The sequence below is a fragment of the Atta cephalotes genome (assembly GCF_000143395.1).
Source record: "Atta cephalotes unplaced genomic scaffold scaffold00005, whole genome shotgun sequence".
NCBI classification, from domain to species: domain Eukaryota; kingdom Metazoa; phylum Arthropoda; class Insecta; order Hymenoptera; family Formicidae; genus Atta; species Atta cephalotes.
In genome coordinates this window covers 6,784,739-6,801,346 of record NW_012130069.1, presented here as the reverse complement: position 1 = coordinate 6,801,346, position 16,608 = coordinate 6,784,739, and the positions used below count along the sequence as shown (strand labels likewise).

Sequence of the window (16,608 nt, the reverse complement as noted above, 5' to 3'; positions counted from 1 at the left end):
TAAATATGTGATGTATTATTTTGTTGTAGTAGTATTATTACTTAACGTAACGGAACGGACGACAACGTACTTACGTACTAACGACATATATATATATATATATATATATATATATATATATATATATATATATAAACAATTCATTCAATCAAAGGTCTTATTTTATGGAAAGGAAAAAATGAAGGACTTTGATTAATTTATTTTCTTATGCATAATGCCTAACACATAAGGTATAAAAAATTTAACCAATTACAATAAGAGACTGATTCAATGTGATCGATCCATTATTGGTCGGCAATTAGAGTTGACAGTTGGGTCGGCTTGCAGAATCGGTGATCTAAGGCCGAATTTACACCTTGACTGAAAAGTGAAAAGCGGAAAAGCAAAAGTCAATCAGAACTCGCAGTAGTAGTAGGCAATACATTTCGCTTGTCTGCTTCTTTCCACGAGTTCTGATTGACTTCCGCTTTTCCGCTTTCCGTTTTTTCGTCAAGATGTGAATCCGGCCTAATGCGGGCTCCTATCATAGCATTTACTTACTCTAACGCGCTCGTTGAAGTGAGTAGAAGCAAACCTAAAGTTCTTTTTTTCGGAAATGGAAAGAAAGAAAAGATTCTAAATTAATTGATTCTCTATAAGTACTATGTTATGCAAAAGTCTATGCTGCGGCCTTTTAGTCCGGATCTACAATAGTTTTAAGCCTTAAGTCATAAGATTGATCAATTACAGTCGAATTCGAGGAGAATAATCGACTATGGCTTAGTTTCCACCGAAAGTTTAATCCGGATTAGAATGTAAGAACCAATCAACTACAGTCGAACGAGGAACAGGGAAATGCTCGACTGTAGTTGATTGGTTCTTATATTCTGATCCAGATTAAACCCTCGGTGGAAACTAGGCCTATGATTCGTCCATTTATTATGGCTTAAGGCTTAGAACTCTATTGTAGATCTGGAGTAACTACAATCGAATGCAAGAAGAATAAGTGATTGTGATTCGTCCATTTCTTACAGCTTAAAAATCTATTGTAGATCCGGAGTTATGTCTGAAGTGTCTGAATACGTATCAATTTTATTTTAGACGACTACTATTCTTCCGGTAATGTAATTGAATGATGTTTGACTGCATCATCACGTTCACGTGATCTGCGAATACCCTTCACAGATTTCCTACTACGATTATCGTGATTCATGGCGAAACGTCTCTCGTTCTTTGATCATGGCACACGTCAGCATAGTGCGCCCTCTGTTTCCCTTGTTCATGTATTTGTATATGTGTGATGTGGAGAAGTCCGTTCGTGTACGATAAGGAAATACATTTAGATTAAATCGCATACACGGAGCGTTGCAGAATCACTCGTCAGGATGGTAAGTGATTTTCTTCCGCGGTCGTGAGATCGTTGTCAAAATTCTGCTTCTTAAAAAAGGAATCCTGCAGCAACGGAACCGCTCATGACATCGTCCACAGATGTCATCCATTTAACGGCGTGTGCCCGCCAGGCATTTAATTCTGTAGCCAAATTTATGTGGTATTGTATGCTCATTTTTTTCTAGGTACTCATCGCCGCTGCGGTATGCACCAAATCTGGAAAAAGTGAGTTCACAAAATATTCTTGCATTGCTGTACATATGTTGCGTATGCGTGTCTTGTTTTAATAGTGTCAGCTACTAATCACATGATATTTTTATCTCATATCTATAATCCGTATTGTGTTTTATTTGTTGAGGAATGAGTATCAACTGATCGATTGTAAGAAAAAGTCGCATAATTTTCTGCTTCCTTGAACCTATTTTTATCAATAAAATTGAGTAATTTGAAAAAAAAATATGCAATTATTTCTTCATCACAATTTGTATTACTCTTCCAGCTATAATTTCTCGACAGTTTGTCGAAATGACAAAAGCGAGAATAGAAGGCCTACTTGCTGCGTTCCCAAAACTAATGAGCTCGGGTAAACAGCATACATTTGTGGAAACGGAATCTGTTAGATATGTTTATCAGCCACTTGAGAAGGTTTACATGCTACTTATCACGACTAAGGCCAGCAATATTTTGGAGGATTTGGAAACTCTAAGGCTCTTTGCGAGAGTGGTAAATAGATATATTAATGGATCATAAAAGTAATAGCTGCGTTCAATAGAGAAAACTAATCAGTTAGCTTAGCAATTCTTTAATACGATTGGTTCCCACATTTAGATTTATAGATAACGAAGACCTAAAGGCAAGAATCAATCATATTTATATCTAAACACTAACTGATTGATTTTCTCTGCTGAACTCATTTCTATGGATCAGTGAACTCTATAGGATATGTTCTGCTTAACAGTTTTTTTCTGCCGAATGCAGCCAATGATATTCTGATGTGACTATTTTTTTTGATTAATTGATTAATGATGTTGTTTTATTATCATAATTAAAGGAAAAAGTCAGAAAGACAAATATTCATATGTTTTCCTTTTTTCCATCAGGCTGCAGTTTTTTTATAATTTAGTATAGGAAAGGTTTGCTCCATTATACTATAGATAAAACTCATTACTGTAGATTTATTATTGTTAATTATGTACATTAAGTATATATTTGATTTCTTTCAGATTCCAGAATACTGCAACTCAATGGATGAACTTGAAATAGCAGAGAATGCATTCAATTTGATATTTGCATTTGATGAAATAGTTGCATTAGGCTATAGGGAGAACGTCAATTTAGCACAAATCAGAACCTTTGTAGAAATGGATTCACATGAGGAGAAGGTTTATCAAGCAGTTCGAATGACACAAGAACGTGAAGCTAAGAATAAGATGCGTGAAAAGGCCAAAGAATTGCAGAGGCAAAGGATGATGGAAGCTAACAAAAAAGGCGGAATTAAAAGTCCCGCATTTGGAGGATATGGAAGCGGTAGCACCCCAGCTACTCCGTCTGTTGGTGATACAGCTAACTTTGTGCCTGAACCGATTAGACCTTCTTACAAGCCCAAGCTGTATGATTAATTTTAATCTTGATCATAATTGTATTTATAAATGTAAATATTTTTACTATAATTATTTTATTAGGAAACCATTAAATGTTGGACCAAGTGCAATGAAATTAGGTGGAAAGTCTCGCGATGTAGACTCATTCGTTGATCAATTGAAGGAAGAAGGAGAAAATGTCGTATCAGGACCACTTGCTGCTCTTGGAACAAAATCAACGCAAACTCCTCAGATAATTAATACAGAATTGTATGTTGATGATATATAGAAACTTCAAAATCATTCACGAACAATTATTCAAAAAATGTATTTCCATCAAAAGGGTTCACTTAAGACAAGAAGAACGACTTAATGTACGTGTCGGTCGGGATGGAGGTTTACAAAATTTCGAGTTGCATGGTTTGGTAACTTTATACATCTCTGATGAGAAATGGGGACGTATCCGTGTGCAAGTCGAGAACAGCGACACAAGAGGAATACAATTACAAACTCATCCAAACGTGGACAAAGAATTGTTTAGATCACATGGACAAATAGGTCTGAAAGTACCTACGAAACCATTCCCATTGAACACTGACGTTGGTGTGCTGAAATGGCGTTTTCAAGCTCAAGACGAAACAGCATTACCAATTTCAAGTAAGGCTGCAATAATAATTGTCATATACGCTTTTACTTTTAATTCATTTTCTTTTAAATCTTTTTAATAAATTTTCTTTTAAATCTATGAAATATATGAGTATACATTTAATTGTTTATAATAGTAAATTGCTGGCCTTCTGAAAACGGAGAAGGTGGCTGCGATGTGAATATCGAATACGAATTGGAACAGGCCGATCTTGAGCTGAATGACGTCCAAATAAACATTCCTCTACCTATTGGATGTAATCCTATCGTCAGTGAATGTGACGGACAGTATACACACGAAGCACGACGAAACACGTTAGTTTGGTCCCTACCAGTGATTGATGCTTCAACGAAATCAGGCTCTATGGAATTTTCAGCCCCATCTTCTACACCTGCAGATTTCTTCCCACTTCATGTTTCATTTACATCTAAAACGCCGTATGCTAAAATTAAGGTATAGAATACATAGATTTCTATGTGTTTCGCAAATTATATCAAATTATATAAAAATAATGTTATTTTTATTTTTCAGGTTAGCGAAGTTCTGCTTGTAGAAGATCAGAGCCCAGTTAAGTATTCAGTAGAATCAGTGTTTTTCACTGATAATTATGAAGTTGCATAAGACATTATGGATAATAGATGAAAAGTATTTGCGTATGTAAGAATATGAAAGTAGGCACAGTTCAGTGGGAAAGCATAATGTTACGATCAACAATCAAGATTGACTATTGAATTTTAATTTTATTGCCATACAACCATTCTTACGTGATTCATTAAACATTGATATATGTCATTTGCTATATTTATGTACATGTATCAATTTAATATGCTATTTAATAGCTGTTCGGTGCCGAATACTTATACACATTTGTAAAAAAAAGAAGATATATTTTAATTTGACTAAACTTGGTTATAATTCATACATGCAAATTTATCATATTTACTTTCTACTCTATACATATATTTTAGTATTGCAATAGCTCCTGCAAAAGATTGTATTATTACCAAATATATACATCAAATTTTGTTACTCATTCGTAAGTTTATGTTACCTTGTCTTGGAAAATATTTCATGTTGTGTTGCCATGTTTTTTAAAATTATTGTTAAAAATATGCTATAGAGAAAAATTTTTCTTATACTTAAACGACAAAAACAATTATTTCTTCATTTTTATTTACAATTTGTAAAAACGTATAATATACAATTTAATATTACAATTTTTTATTTAAACAAATTATAATATTACAATTTAATAAAACAAACATCGTTATAATTCATCCGTTGGCGTACTTATAATTTGTGGTATCAAATGATTCTCAATAACTGCTTTAGCTGCAAATTAATAAAAATCAAATTTACCATTTTCATGTAGATTCTTTTAAATGTTTTTAAAAGAAAATGCTTACCATTCATTGAATTATTCATAATTGCTGCTTTATAAGCACTTATATTTGAGGTATTAGTAAGTGTTATTTCTGCACCTTTTATTAATAATTCATAACAAACATGTGGATGATCGCAGTGTGCTCCATATATTAATGGAGTATTACCATCCTACAGCATAGAAATATAATTATATGATACATGATACCAGAAATTAAGTTTATACTTAAAGAAATGTGTGTACCTCATCACATGCGTTAGGATCAGCTCCATGATTTAACAATAATTTGACAACATCGTGATGACCATAGGCGGCTGCCAAGTGTAGACTAGTCTGTAAGTTTGGTCCACAACGATTTATACTGGCGCCCCTTTTGAGCAATTGTTTAGCACTACCTATTTGTCCGTAAGCACTAGCCCACATCAATCCAGTTAAGCCTTTTTCATCAGTCATATCCACTGAGTCTGTGCAGCAAAGATGTGTTATTTTACAATAATATTTATATTTTAATTTAGACAATAATAGCGAATTTAATCACTTGCATTACTAGATTAGTACTAAAATAGCTATCTATAAAATATACATACATTAACATATTTATTTAAATATTTTAAATGATTAAATTTCCAATAACAATATTATCACGTTATTTAACAGGATATATGTGTATTATCTCATTGTCAAAGTTGATCATATTAAACTATTGCATTTAGATACTTTACATAAAACAGCTTTTTTAATATGTATTAATTCAATGTAGTGCGTGACTGAATTCACCATAAGATGTACAGTGCATACATATAATTTACTTGAATGTATATGATCAGATGTAAGTTCCCCCTGACCCGCCAAGGTATGAAACGTGATGTCGTTACCAACATAGAGCTGGTGTATCTGCGTTTGAGTATTGCCTCTTTGCAAATTTGTGAGCAGAGTGGGTGGCTACAAATAGATAAAAAATGAATAATACTTTTAAAGCTTCCACAGGATACTTTCTATACAGAAGCTATAAGCCCTCCTTGTCCAAATTCATTATTAGAATGCTGTTTTGTAAACATTACAGTTTACTTCATCAAGACAAGGACCAGTTTGATACTGTGTCAAGCTGCTCCTCGTCCTGATAAATTGTAATATTCACGAACATTGGCATTCTAATAATGAATCTGGACATGAAGACAATCTATAAACCGCTTAGCTTTTGTATAAAAAATAGATCTTATATATTTAGTTAATAAAATATAAATATTCTATGGCCTACAGGCGACGGTATTACAATAACTTCTTTGTCGCGACGGGTGAATCCCCTGACTCTTGAGGTCGATACTGATGTCCCGTGGAGTTCAAGGAGAAGGCTGAGAGAGGAGTACCTTGTATGGTTGGAAGGCGCTAGTCCTGGTCGAGTCTTGCCACGCTCCTGGTGCCCAGTGCCACTTTGTCTCGAGTGGCTCGGATTTGCAGCCGATGCTCACGTTTTCCGGCTTGTAAATCAGAGGTTTCGGCCGTATCCCGATCGCCGATCCATCAGGAGTGACGCTCTTCTCACTCTCGGCAGTCTCAGTAGAGCAGCGGTCCCCTTTGATTTCGTCCTCTTCCCGCTCCTCCTTTAGAATTAATTCCGAGTGAATCTGATCTTCCATAGCTGTCAAACATGAAATTTCAAATCGCACAAGTAATGTGCGAAATGGACCAAGCGGATCAGTTTCGTTTTACGATGTCCTTTTTATTCGTTATTTGTTAGTCGAACGCGAAAACAGAATTTTCTATGAAATCATATAAAACTGGATGAATTACTAGATTTACACCATGTTGGAGGTTAGGAATACATTATCTCAAAGAGTAATCTGATTGAAAACATTCCACGTCGGAGATTGTCGGGATTGTCAAGAGACGTGGAATTCGATTCTCATTCTCATGTTGATATTGTTCCACTATTATTTAAATGCAGCAATAATCATATATACGACACCCTGCATAGATGCTGTGTGTTCCGTTGTATTTATTTACGAAAGGATGTACATACATGTGCGAACATTGAGAACCGATACAAATAAACAGTTCATGCGCGCTGGAAAGATGTTTTAGATGTGCAGTATATGCGGCGTATCGACGATGGATTTATTGTTATCAATGGTCGAGTTCAAGACGGCAAAACAGCTAAGCATACTTATATCGAGCGATTGTATATAATTGGTTGAATCTATAAGTAACAACCAATTATGTTCATTTGCTCAACGAGCAGACTAGCTGGTTTGTTAATTTGAACGCGCCCAATATATCAGAAAAGTTGCTTTCCATTTATACCGATTCTCAAATAATTCTTACTTATGATATTATATCAGTTGAATGCGCGTTCCTTTTGCATTCTGACAAGTGAGATTTAACTGAGTTTTTGCCTATAACACAAGATCGAGATCGTGCTGTGAGTCACTCACGTAAACTCACTTTAAAAGTTATGAACCTGTGTTGTCATGTAATAATTTTTTATCAAAGTAAGCAAATAATGATGACATTAATTTGAATATAAAATACTCAGCTCACTTCAGATTTAGTTTCATTTGTGTGTAAATGGAAAGCAAAGTTAACAGATCTATTTTCGGAAGATTAGAGCAAATTATTAAATTAATTGACAAATTAATTTAATTGTAGAATTGTAAAATTTCTTTCAATTTCTTCTTTTAATTTTATCATTTTTAATCTTTTTTTCTGTGCAAAAATAACAATAAATTATAATAGTTTTATTCATTAATAAAAATACAGAATATGTTACTTGAAAACTTAGGACGATTTCGGCTAATTAACTTAATTGATGTTTAATACGACCGATAGAATTGATCACGGTAAAATTTTTGTCTACCATCCAAAGATTTGAATGCTAATCAAGTCTTTCTTTCTAAACGAATAATATTATTAATAGTAATATTAATAATAACATTATTAGTAGTATTAATAATATATTAATAATATATTAATAGTAATATATTAATATATTAATAATATATTAATAGTAATATATATATTAATAAATTACTCACAGATTATATTAATTGATGAATTGTCAAGCAGCATGACGTCAGAGATGATAAATAAGCTGATATTGATGAAGGATAAATACACGCATTTCGAATTCAGAGTTATTTATTAACACAGTGTACTTACAGCATTTACTAGACTAACAAGGGAAAAATTTACTAATAATTTGGCATTGAGAGGGAAGAGGAGGGGGCGAGAGGAAAAGGGGCGATTGATCTTGATTATACACGCTTTCTCACCAGCAAGGCTTTCTCGGAGAGCCAGCCGAATAACGACTGCGACGTGCTCAATCGGGCATCAGACTTTAAAGATCGCGCCAATTTGGTGCAATCCATTCTTCCCTGATATTTTTCCGCTAACAAGAATACGTATTTCTAGTTTAACGCGACTGATAACGACAGTATGACAATAGGTATCAAATTCGAGGAATAGTGCGAGGCGATGCTCAATTCATCTCATTCTCATTGCTCAATAAAGTGACTTCTTTTTCTTTGTGAGGGTGGGAAAAAGTGACAAAAAAAAAGATACATGTCGTAAGAAAATTTGGGGTTTTCCTAATCAGTCTTTTTTTTTCTTATCCTCGCGCGAGATTATCACAGAATTCAGATTATTTAAGTGAGTGGCCAGTGAGAAGAATTGACGCGATCTCGTCCGTGGAACTTAGTATACTTGTGACGTTAACGCTGCGTCTAAAGTCGATCATGTACTCTCTGTACAATTTCTGCCTATTTCTATTGTATTAACGTAAATTAATTTTAATCTTGATTTAACTTACTTTTTATCTTTTTTTAGTTCTAAGAATTATAAAAGGATAAAGAATAAATTAAACCGAGATTAAAGTTAATCTACACTGGTAGAAATGGACATTAAAGGATTATCTTCGCGAGGTAATCCCATATTCTGTCGTACGAGATCATATCGCGTACATTGTGTTGATGAGAAAGACTAGAATCGATGTCGGTGATGCGTGCACGAGTAGCTCGTTTAATATGGATGCTTTCCATTTAATGGTACAAATCGACACAAGCATTGTTCCATCTTTCTTTATATTTAGTAAGCAATAAAAATAAAACGATACTTGTGTCGACTTGTCACCAAATGGAAAGCCTCTAATGAAGAAAAGTTCGCAACAGGCATGGAAATATACCTTCGTTTATCTCTCTTTCTCTCTCTTTCTGTAAACAAAATGTATTGTCGACAAGCTACCACAAATACATAAATTGTCTCTCGACAATTTCAACAATTCCTCTGTTCCTTTTCTCGTTTCTCTTTATTAGAATCATAAATAGAACGGAGTGTTCAACATTCGATTGTTTACAACGTTTATAAAGTACATTAGCGATACGGGTCATACGTGTCAAGGATCAATCGATAACAGTTATTAGCAGACGTGACAGGCGCAAAATTAGAACGTAGTCGATCATGCGGTTACGTATAAAAATTTTCAGCCCGACTTATCTCTAAATCGCTTTTCGTTCAGCGTGCTGGAAAAATTCTGATATTTACAATATAGGAGAACGAGAATGTTTTTTGCACAATATTTTTTGACCGATTGCCAAGTCGTTCTCTCTAACGAATCTTAATCTTAAGTTAACGATAATTACAAAACTTATCGCTGATATTAACAATGCGGTCAAAAGCATCTTTTTTTCTCCCCAGTAAGCAAACTATTCGCAGAATGCCAGAAAATTGATAATAAATTCGATTAGAAAAATTTAGCAGATCAGTACCATCTGTGTCTGCATTAAAACTACTTTCTTATGCTTTGTCAATCAGTTATACCTCGATAGGATAATATATAAATACTTATTAAATTATATGACAAAATCTTGTATAAAATTTGTAATCTGCAATTACGGGTATATTTACAAAATAGATGTAAAAACTCCGATCTTTTCTAAATTTGTATCTCAATATCTCTATATTTGTTCACTTCTCAATTAAGTTCAATGTAGTATTTTAACAAAATAATAATATATATAGCGAATCATTCTAGCGCAATTATTGCAAAATTGTCATAAGTTCATGATGCCATAAGTTAATGTGCAATATTTTCAATTTGCCTATCGAGGTGTCAAATTATACAAACAAATTCTATTATTTTTTTTGTGACATTCTATCGCCAGCATCTGATATAACAGATTCTGCATAAAAATTTTTAATGATTTGCAAAATCTGTTTAAGCAGATGGCCTACTGGGTCTCTTTCACTCTCTCTCTTTTCCCTTTGTAACGTCATTAAAATCTTTTGGTTAAACACACGTCTGATATTCACGATACTAAGAAAGAATTAGAGCACAAGTAAAGAGAGTAGAAATCTAAAATAGAATTATATTAAACACTCCTCTTATGTAGAGATGCGTTATTTTAACGGGAGATTATCATTAAATTAATAAACGCCGTTTGCTTGTTTACAGCCAGCTGATGTCACGATCAGCGCTATGTACATTATCAAGTTTCAATTAGTTTGTCATACAATTCCACAGCTCTTGGAAAAAATTTCCGACCTCCTCTACGATTGTGATTTCATTAGTTCGTTTCTCGGTCGCGGGAGATTTTTTTATCATGGCAGTATATAAGGCATGCGCGTTTTTTTCTTTCTTTTTTTCCCCGTTTATTTCGCGTATGTATCTTAGCTTACGTGATTATACTCTCGCAACGATATTATCGACGTTTAGATCTAGCGTCTATTTTTGCCGCGAAAAACGAGAAACGAATTAATCCTGGATATATTTAACATGATGGCTTTTTTTCTTTTCGCTCCTTTTTTCCTCTTTTGAAAATGTGAACAACTTTGAGTCAAAATTTCAACATACATAAGCAAAAACTACTTCTCGTGAATGATTATCAATAGATTGCTATAATGACAAACACGTCTTACGTCTTACGTTAAGTCTTATTTCATTGCTACATTCAAACTTCACGTTTCCGTTAATAAAAATCGTTAGACATCAACATGCACCTAACATAGAGATTGCTTATCGTTTCCCTTATACTAATTTCTTTTTGTTACACGTGACAATTCGTTTCGAACATCGTTATAAGCCTATTATTTACAATTTTTCGAATTGGTGATGGTGATAATACTTGTTGATAGCGATTACTATTAGAAATTCTTGACAGTATCTCGCATTCTTACAATTCTTGTGAATTAAGAAATTTTCTCTTCATTAAATTCTACTCGTTAACGCCCGCCTGTAAAACTAAGCAAAAATGTAATATTATCTACACACAATTCTATCATTCAATATCGCGTCTTCATAAATTATAAATACAGTGTGAAAAATGTGTCCATTAGTTGTTTTAGATGAATAAATACTATACATAATCTTGGGAGAGGAGAATAGGTTAAAATTTTCTTTTTCTTTTTAAATGCGCCTGGTGATTTCGATTGGATCCTGCCCAATCCTTTAGATTTACGTCTTTAGCTGTCATCATTAGCGCTTTAATCCTTTAGCACGCTTCGTGATATACGTATAAAAAGATACTACTCTATTAGTACGGTAATAGAACAGTTCACGGCAGTCTTGCTGCTTGTATTAATTCACTTTTTTTTTAAGAAAAAAAACTGCACAACGAGAAGATCCAAGTAGAAGAAATAAAAATCGCAATTTTATTAATATGAATAAATTAGAGAGTAATTATTGCTATTAAAATTCTCGACATAAACGCGAGATATCTTTATCTTATTAAAAACACGAAGCGTACTAGAAGAAAATAGATATACAAAAGTGTACCTCGTTTACATTACTGGAAGAGTACATTATACTTCCGTGGTACGACTGTAAGGGCTGGACTCTTCAGATTGTGACAGTTTTCGCTCTCGTTTGGTGAAAAGACCTCCTAAAAAAGACGGCTGCTGAGCTAGTCCCTTACCACCAGCTCCAGGAATTGTAGCTCCTGGATGAATAGGATGAACTTGTCCAGGATGTTTAATGCCTTGGCTCATCGAGCTGGCAGAAGTAGATTGAAATGAAATAGACATACCGCTGTCCAGAGAACCCACGCTTCCACGACGCTGTGGCTTCTCACCGGCAACTAAATACATACATTGATACGTTACATTTCATATATTTGTTAAAATGTAAATATGAAAATATAAATATTTTTCCCTACTTACACTGCTCGTGTATATCAAGAAGAGAATTACTAAGGGCGGAACGTTTCAATTGCGTGTCGACATCGACTGTTTCTGTTCTATCGGAACAAGTTCCGGGACAAGGACATATCTCTACATCAGCGACGCCAGAGTCTCTGTTTTCTGCACCGCCTCGCGCACCCCTACTGCTCTTTTGTCTCTCCAATTCAGTTTCGATACGTAAAGTTTCCATCTCATCCATTTCACTGATAGATTCTCTAAGGTCTTCCACAAATTTACACCTGTCATGTTCGTTTCGAGCATTAAATGTGACTAGAACTTTTCCGTCGACACGCTGAGAAAGTCTTATGCCATATGGATAATCTGCAAGACAAATGATAGCAATCAGAAGTAAAGATTACGCTAATATTTAAATATTTTCATAAACTTATTTCATTAAAAACTTACGGGGAACTTCAAATAAAGTAACCACCATGCCACAAAGTGTAAAGCTCTGCCTGAAAGTATAAGTTACGCTATTCTTCTTCTTGCTCAATATCTTCGTGACAACGAGCAGGTCGTTAAAGAGGAAAACCTCTCTTTGATGAACGCCAGGTCTCTCTTTTTTATGAATATCCGGTATCTCATAGAGCCTGCAGTAACACACCAATCTTCGATGTGGCAACGCCATGTTTGGCTTCTTTCCAACAATAGTCGCTTGGACCTTCATTACTTGCGACACATGGTCTGAGCCCGGCTTGAATTCATTATCTTTCACTCGTTCGTAAATGCCAACTAGGATATCCCGATCTATATCGCCGCAATCATCGATTCCTCGAAGATTTTTTATAAAATCCTCGAGTCTCATTCTGCGCTCAGGCTTTAGGTTAGGTGTATGCAAATCCGTATTAAGCATGATAATAGCAAAGGCTAAGACAAAAACGGTATCTGCCGACCGCAGCCTCGATATTACATCGTGATTGCATTGGCAATAACGTTGACTAAAGACTTCCATTAACCGCTCGATCTTTTGCGCCTCGCCAGGCATTCTGAAGTAGGCTTGAAATTTTCGTAAAGCGACATCCACTTGCATTCCAGAAAGATCTAACTCCTGAGAGAAACATCTGTAAATTATAAGTATTAAATATTAATATAGATATATCTAAGAGATATAGATATAGAATTATAAGTAATAAAATACATGTTTTATACATGTTTTAAACATTATGACAATATTTTATTTTAAAAGAAGTATTTTAAATAATGTATAATTATAATGAAACAATTCTTTATTAACGAAAATTTATTCTTTTATTTTCAACATTGAACATTCAAATATATTAAGTATATTAAACCACTTACTCAAGTACTGCCATATTAAAAGTGTTCTGCAAATTTCCAAGATACTCTCCTATCATCTGTTTGGATAATCCTTTTCGACTGATCAAGAATCTAGCGACTCCTTGCGGACTGTTCTCCAAAAATCCACGTCTGATAAGATAACTGATTCCCCTTTCCGGTTTCTTATTGAAAAGATTTAGGCCGACTCTGTATTGTCGCTTTCTCACTGTTTCGGACACCTTGTAGCTCGTTTGAGGCGGCAAACTTTCTGTGTGGTCCATTAGGGGAAGCTGATAACCGGAGCTGGCATGTGAATGGCCAAGCTCCTTCACGTTAACGGTCATCGCCGTCGTGTCAGCAGTATGACTCGCGCATTCCTGATGTTCCGGCGAACTCGACTGATTTCACAATCACAACAGTTCCGTTAATGCTTTTCGCTTACGTCCTCAGAAAATCGCCGTTACTTGCGCTAAACGAGTAAGTAAAGCGTAAATATAATGAGAGAAAGTCAACTATACTTACAATTCCTTTGTGCTTCCAGACAGGAGACCCTCTCTGAGCATCGCCCTCGGAGCTTTCGCAATTGGTGGAATCACTACCGGAGCTCTGCACCGAACTTAGACTTCCATTCTCCACACTTTTACTAAGACCATTATGTCGTGGTTCCATAGATCTCGAGGTGATAGAAGACGTTCTCTTCGGTACCTCCGGAGGGACTTTTTTACCGGAACACCTCGTTCTGCCAGGACCAAGCTGGTTGGCGTTGTTCCAATTTTGCGATATAGTCGTCTGTAGATTGTGCGGCGTCGACGGCGATGTGCATGGTGTTCGCAGCAAGTCTCTTGGCGGCGTTTCTTGTCTCAGGCCGCACAAGGCTTCCTAAATTAAATAGAAATTGCATTTTTCTATCAAATTAAGGCGACAAAACAAGATATATTTTGTAACAAATTATTAGTCTGTTCATTTTACAATACGATCGTCTTCTTTGTCATTACGTTTATCGACACTCACCTGTGGATTGTAATAATGGATACTGGAGCCGCTCTCCTGGGAGCTCGATTCCCAGCAGGGACTCGGTGGTAACTGCTGATGTCGATTGCATGGGCTGGGCGCCAATGAGGGCGTATGTCTACCGCTCTGGTGCAAATTATGATTTGTGTGTTGATGGCCGCTGACCTGGACCTCGCATCTACCACTCTGACTTCTCGGTATAGGCGATTGCGAATTGTCCACGTGCCGCCTCTCCCTGAGAGACATGCTTCGAATCGGCATTGGTCTGCTAGATTCGCAGTTAATTTAGCGCGATGAATTTTTTTTTTTAACGTAACGACAGTAACTTCCACGGAGAAACGTTTTTAATTACCTGTTGGCGGACTGTGCTTGCTGAATGTATATTTGACTATGATAAACCATTCTCTCGTGATCGTTGAGATTACCCGAGCGGTCGATCGCCAATTCTTGAAGCTTCCTACTCAATCGCTTTTCTGCCTTGGCCATCGCCGTGATCGCCGCGAATTTCTTCAGCAATGTGTACCTCCGAAAGGCACGTTGAATTGTCAGTGCCGCGTTCCGCGCCTTCACGCCGCCGTATTTCCGCTCTAGCATCTCGATCTGTTTGTCAAGTAGATCCTGCGACAACTCGTATCTATAGAAAACGAAACCACGCAATTTTTAACTTCCGATCCATTCTCTTGGCTGCGCTCCTCGATACAATTTTTCATCCGCAGGCGGACTGTTACGGTTCTCTGCGTATGTGTTGTTTGTTCGCGGTCGCGAAAAAGGATATAAGATTATGACTTACGCGGTCTGCAGCCGACATCGCTTGAGCACATCGCCGTTACGGACCGAGCCCTTCTTAAGATGATTCTGCTGATACCCAGCGGACTGTGGTTGCCCACCAAAGCCCTGCACCATGGTGCCGTAGCTCTGCGGCTGCGAATAGCCTGTTGCGTTGTGCGAATAGACCTGCACGCTCGCGGCAGGATACGGAGGCCCGTGCGCGTAATTTTGATTCTGCATGTAGGACTGGCCCGTGATGTACGATGTCGTCGACAGGGACGTCTGGCTACCAGACGAGTACGCGCCGTGCATGCTGTTGCCGTGGATCTGGCTAGCGGCCGTACTGCTGTGCGACGGTCTCTCCACCTTCGTCGGGAAGCTGCGCAAGAGATAAATGTTAATTAATTTTTGTTCGAGACATCACGTCCGCGAGACTTTATTTTCTCAAGTTATTAATGACTTCTGTATCCTTCAATTGTAAAGTATTTTTCTGATAAATCATCTCTAAGAATTTGACGAAACGGACATGACGAAAATCGCAGAGAATTATTAATTTCTCCATCACGTTCCGATTTTAATCTATACTTATAATAACTTCTTACCAGACATATATAAATGTTTCATCATTATTTTTCCATATATTATTGAACAGCATTTTCTTCAAAGTCGTTTCTATCAATATAGATTAACTTTAATCTTGATTTAGTTTACTTTTATCTTTTTCTAGTTCTATTAGAAAAGAAGAAAGAGTAAATTAAACCGAGATTAAAATTAATCTATATTGATAAAAGTGGACATCACACTGAGAAAAATGGTCTGGTTGGATTAAACAGCAATTCTGGTAGAAAATGGAATCAGAATTTTCTAGTTAAGTTTACTAGAATTCTAGTTGAGATAATTAGAATTCTGATTGATATAATTATTCTGATAAAAATAACTAATTCTAATAGATTTTACCAGAAATATTATATCAGAATTCTGATTATCTCAACTAGAATTCTAGTAGACTTAACCAGAAAAAATTCTGATTCGTCCATTTTCAACTAGAAATTTTTTTTTCAGTGCAGTATTGATTTACAGAGAGGAACTCATCGCAAAGTTCGAGAGTTGAATGAATTATCGTAGACCACAAATTAAAAAATGGAAGAAATATTCAAATAAATTTTTAAATTTTCGTTTTTCTCTTGAAGACGGCGTCTCAAACGAAGAGATTTTTATTTCTAGATTTTCACAATTTAGTTTTTTATTCTATCTTTTATTCGAGGAAAAACTAGCTTATAAGAACCTATACAAAGAAACATTATACGGCAAGTCCGTACAGAAATAATTGAAATCAGATAAACGACACCCTAGTCACGGGGCTGCAAACGCCAGGTGTTTTTAATTATTAGAGCACAAGCACA

General features: G+C 35.6%; 3 protein-coding genes across 3 annotated transcripts in view; 1 reads left to right on the top strand and 2 right to left on the bottom strand.

Annotated features, from left to right (window-relative positions):
* The window catches only part of LOC105626625 (coatomer subunit delta), a 6,297-nt gene extending 2,082 nt beyond the window's left edge, over positions 1–4,215 (top strand). Inside the window, exons 2-8 of the mRNA XM_012207918.1 lie at positions 1,554–1,593; positions 1,868–2,091; positions 2,592–2,977; positions 3,051–3,218; positions 3,292–3,605; positions 3,731–4,047; positions 4,126–4,215. Coding sequence (XP_012063308.1) covers positions 1,554–1,593; positions 1,868–2,091; positions 2,592–2,977; positions 3,051–3,218; positions 3,292–3,605; positions 3,731–4,047; positions 4,126–4,215 — 1,539 coding nt within the window. The remainder of the gene's footprint in view (positions 1–1,553; positions 1,594–1,867; positions 2,092–2,591; positions 2,978–3,050; positions 3,219–3,291; positions 3,606–3,730; positions 4,048–4,125) is intronic.
* A 646-nt stretch (positions 4,216–4,861) lies between these two features.
* LOC105626428 (ankyrin repeat family A protein 2) lies at positions 4,862–6,615 on the bottom strand. The gene is made up of 5 exons (XM_012207728.1): positions 6,346–6,615; positions 5,788–5,920; positions 5,222–5,442; positions 5,001–5,148; positions 4,862–4,926 (listed from the first exon to the last, which is right to left on the bottom strand). The coding sequence occupies exons 1-5, from the start codon at positions 6,613–6,615 to the stop codon at positions 4,862–4,864; spliced, it is 837 nt and encodes a 278-aa protein (XP_012063118.1).
* Positions 6,616–11,770: 5,155 nt separating this feature from the next.
* The window catches only part of LOC105626427 (IQ motif and SEC7 domain-containing protein 1), a 55,112-nt gene continuing 50,274 nt past the window's right edge, over positions 11,771–16,608 (bottom strand). Inside the window, exons 2-9 of the mRNA XM_012207727.1 lie at positions 15,228–15,584; positions 14,790–15,071; positions 14,438–14,705; positions 13,949–14,305; positions 13,448–13,824; positions 12,554–13,209; positions 12,128–12,469; positions 11,771–12,045 (exon numbers count right to left, since the gene is read on the bottom strand). Of these exons, the coding sequence (XP_012063117.1) occupies positions 11,771–12,045; positions 12,128–12,469; positions 12,554–13,209; positions 13,448–13,824; positions 13,949–14,305; positions 14,438–14,705; positions 14,790–15,071; positions 15,228–15,584 (2,914 nt within the window). The remainder of the gene's footprint in view (positions 12,046–12,127; positions 12,470–12,553; positions 13,210–13,447; positions 13,825–13,948; positions 14,306–14,437; positions 14,706–14,789; positions 15,072–15,227; positions 15,585–16,608) is intronic.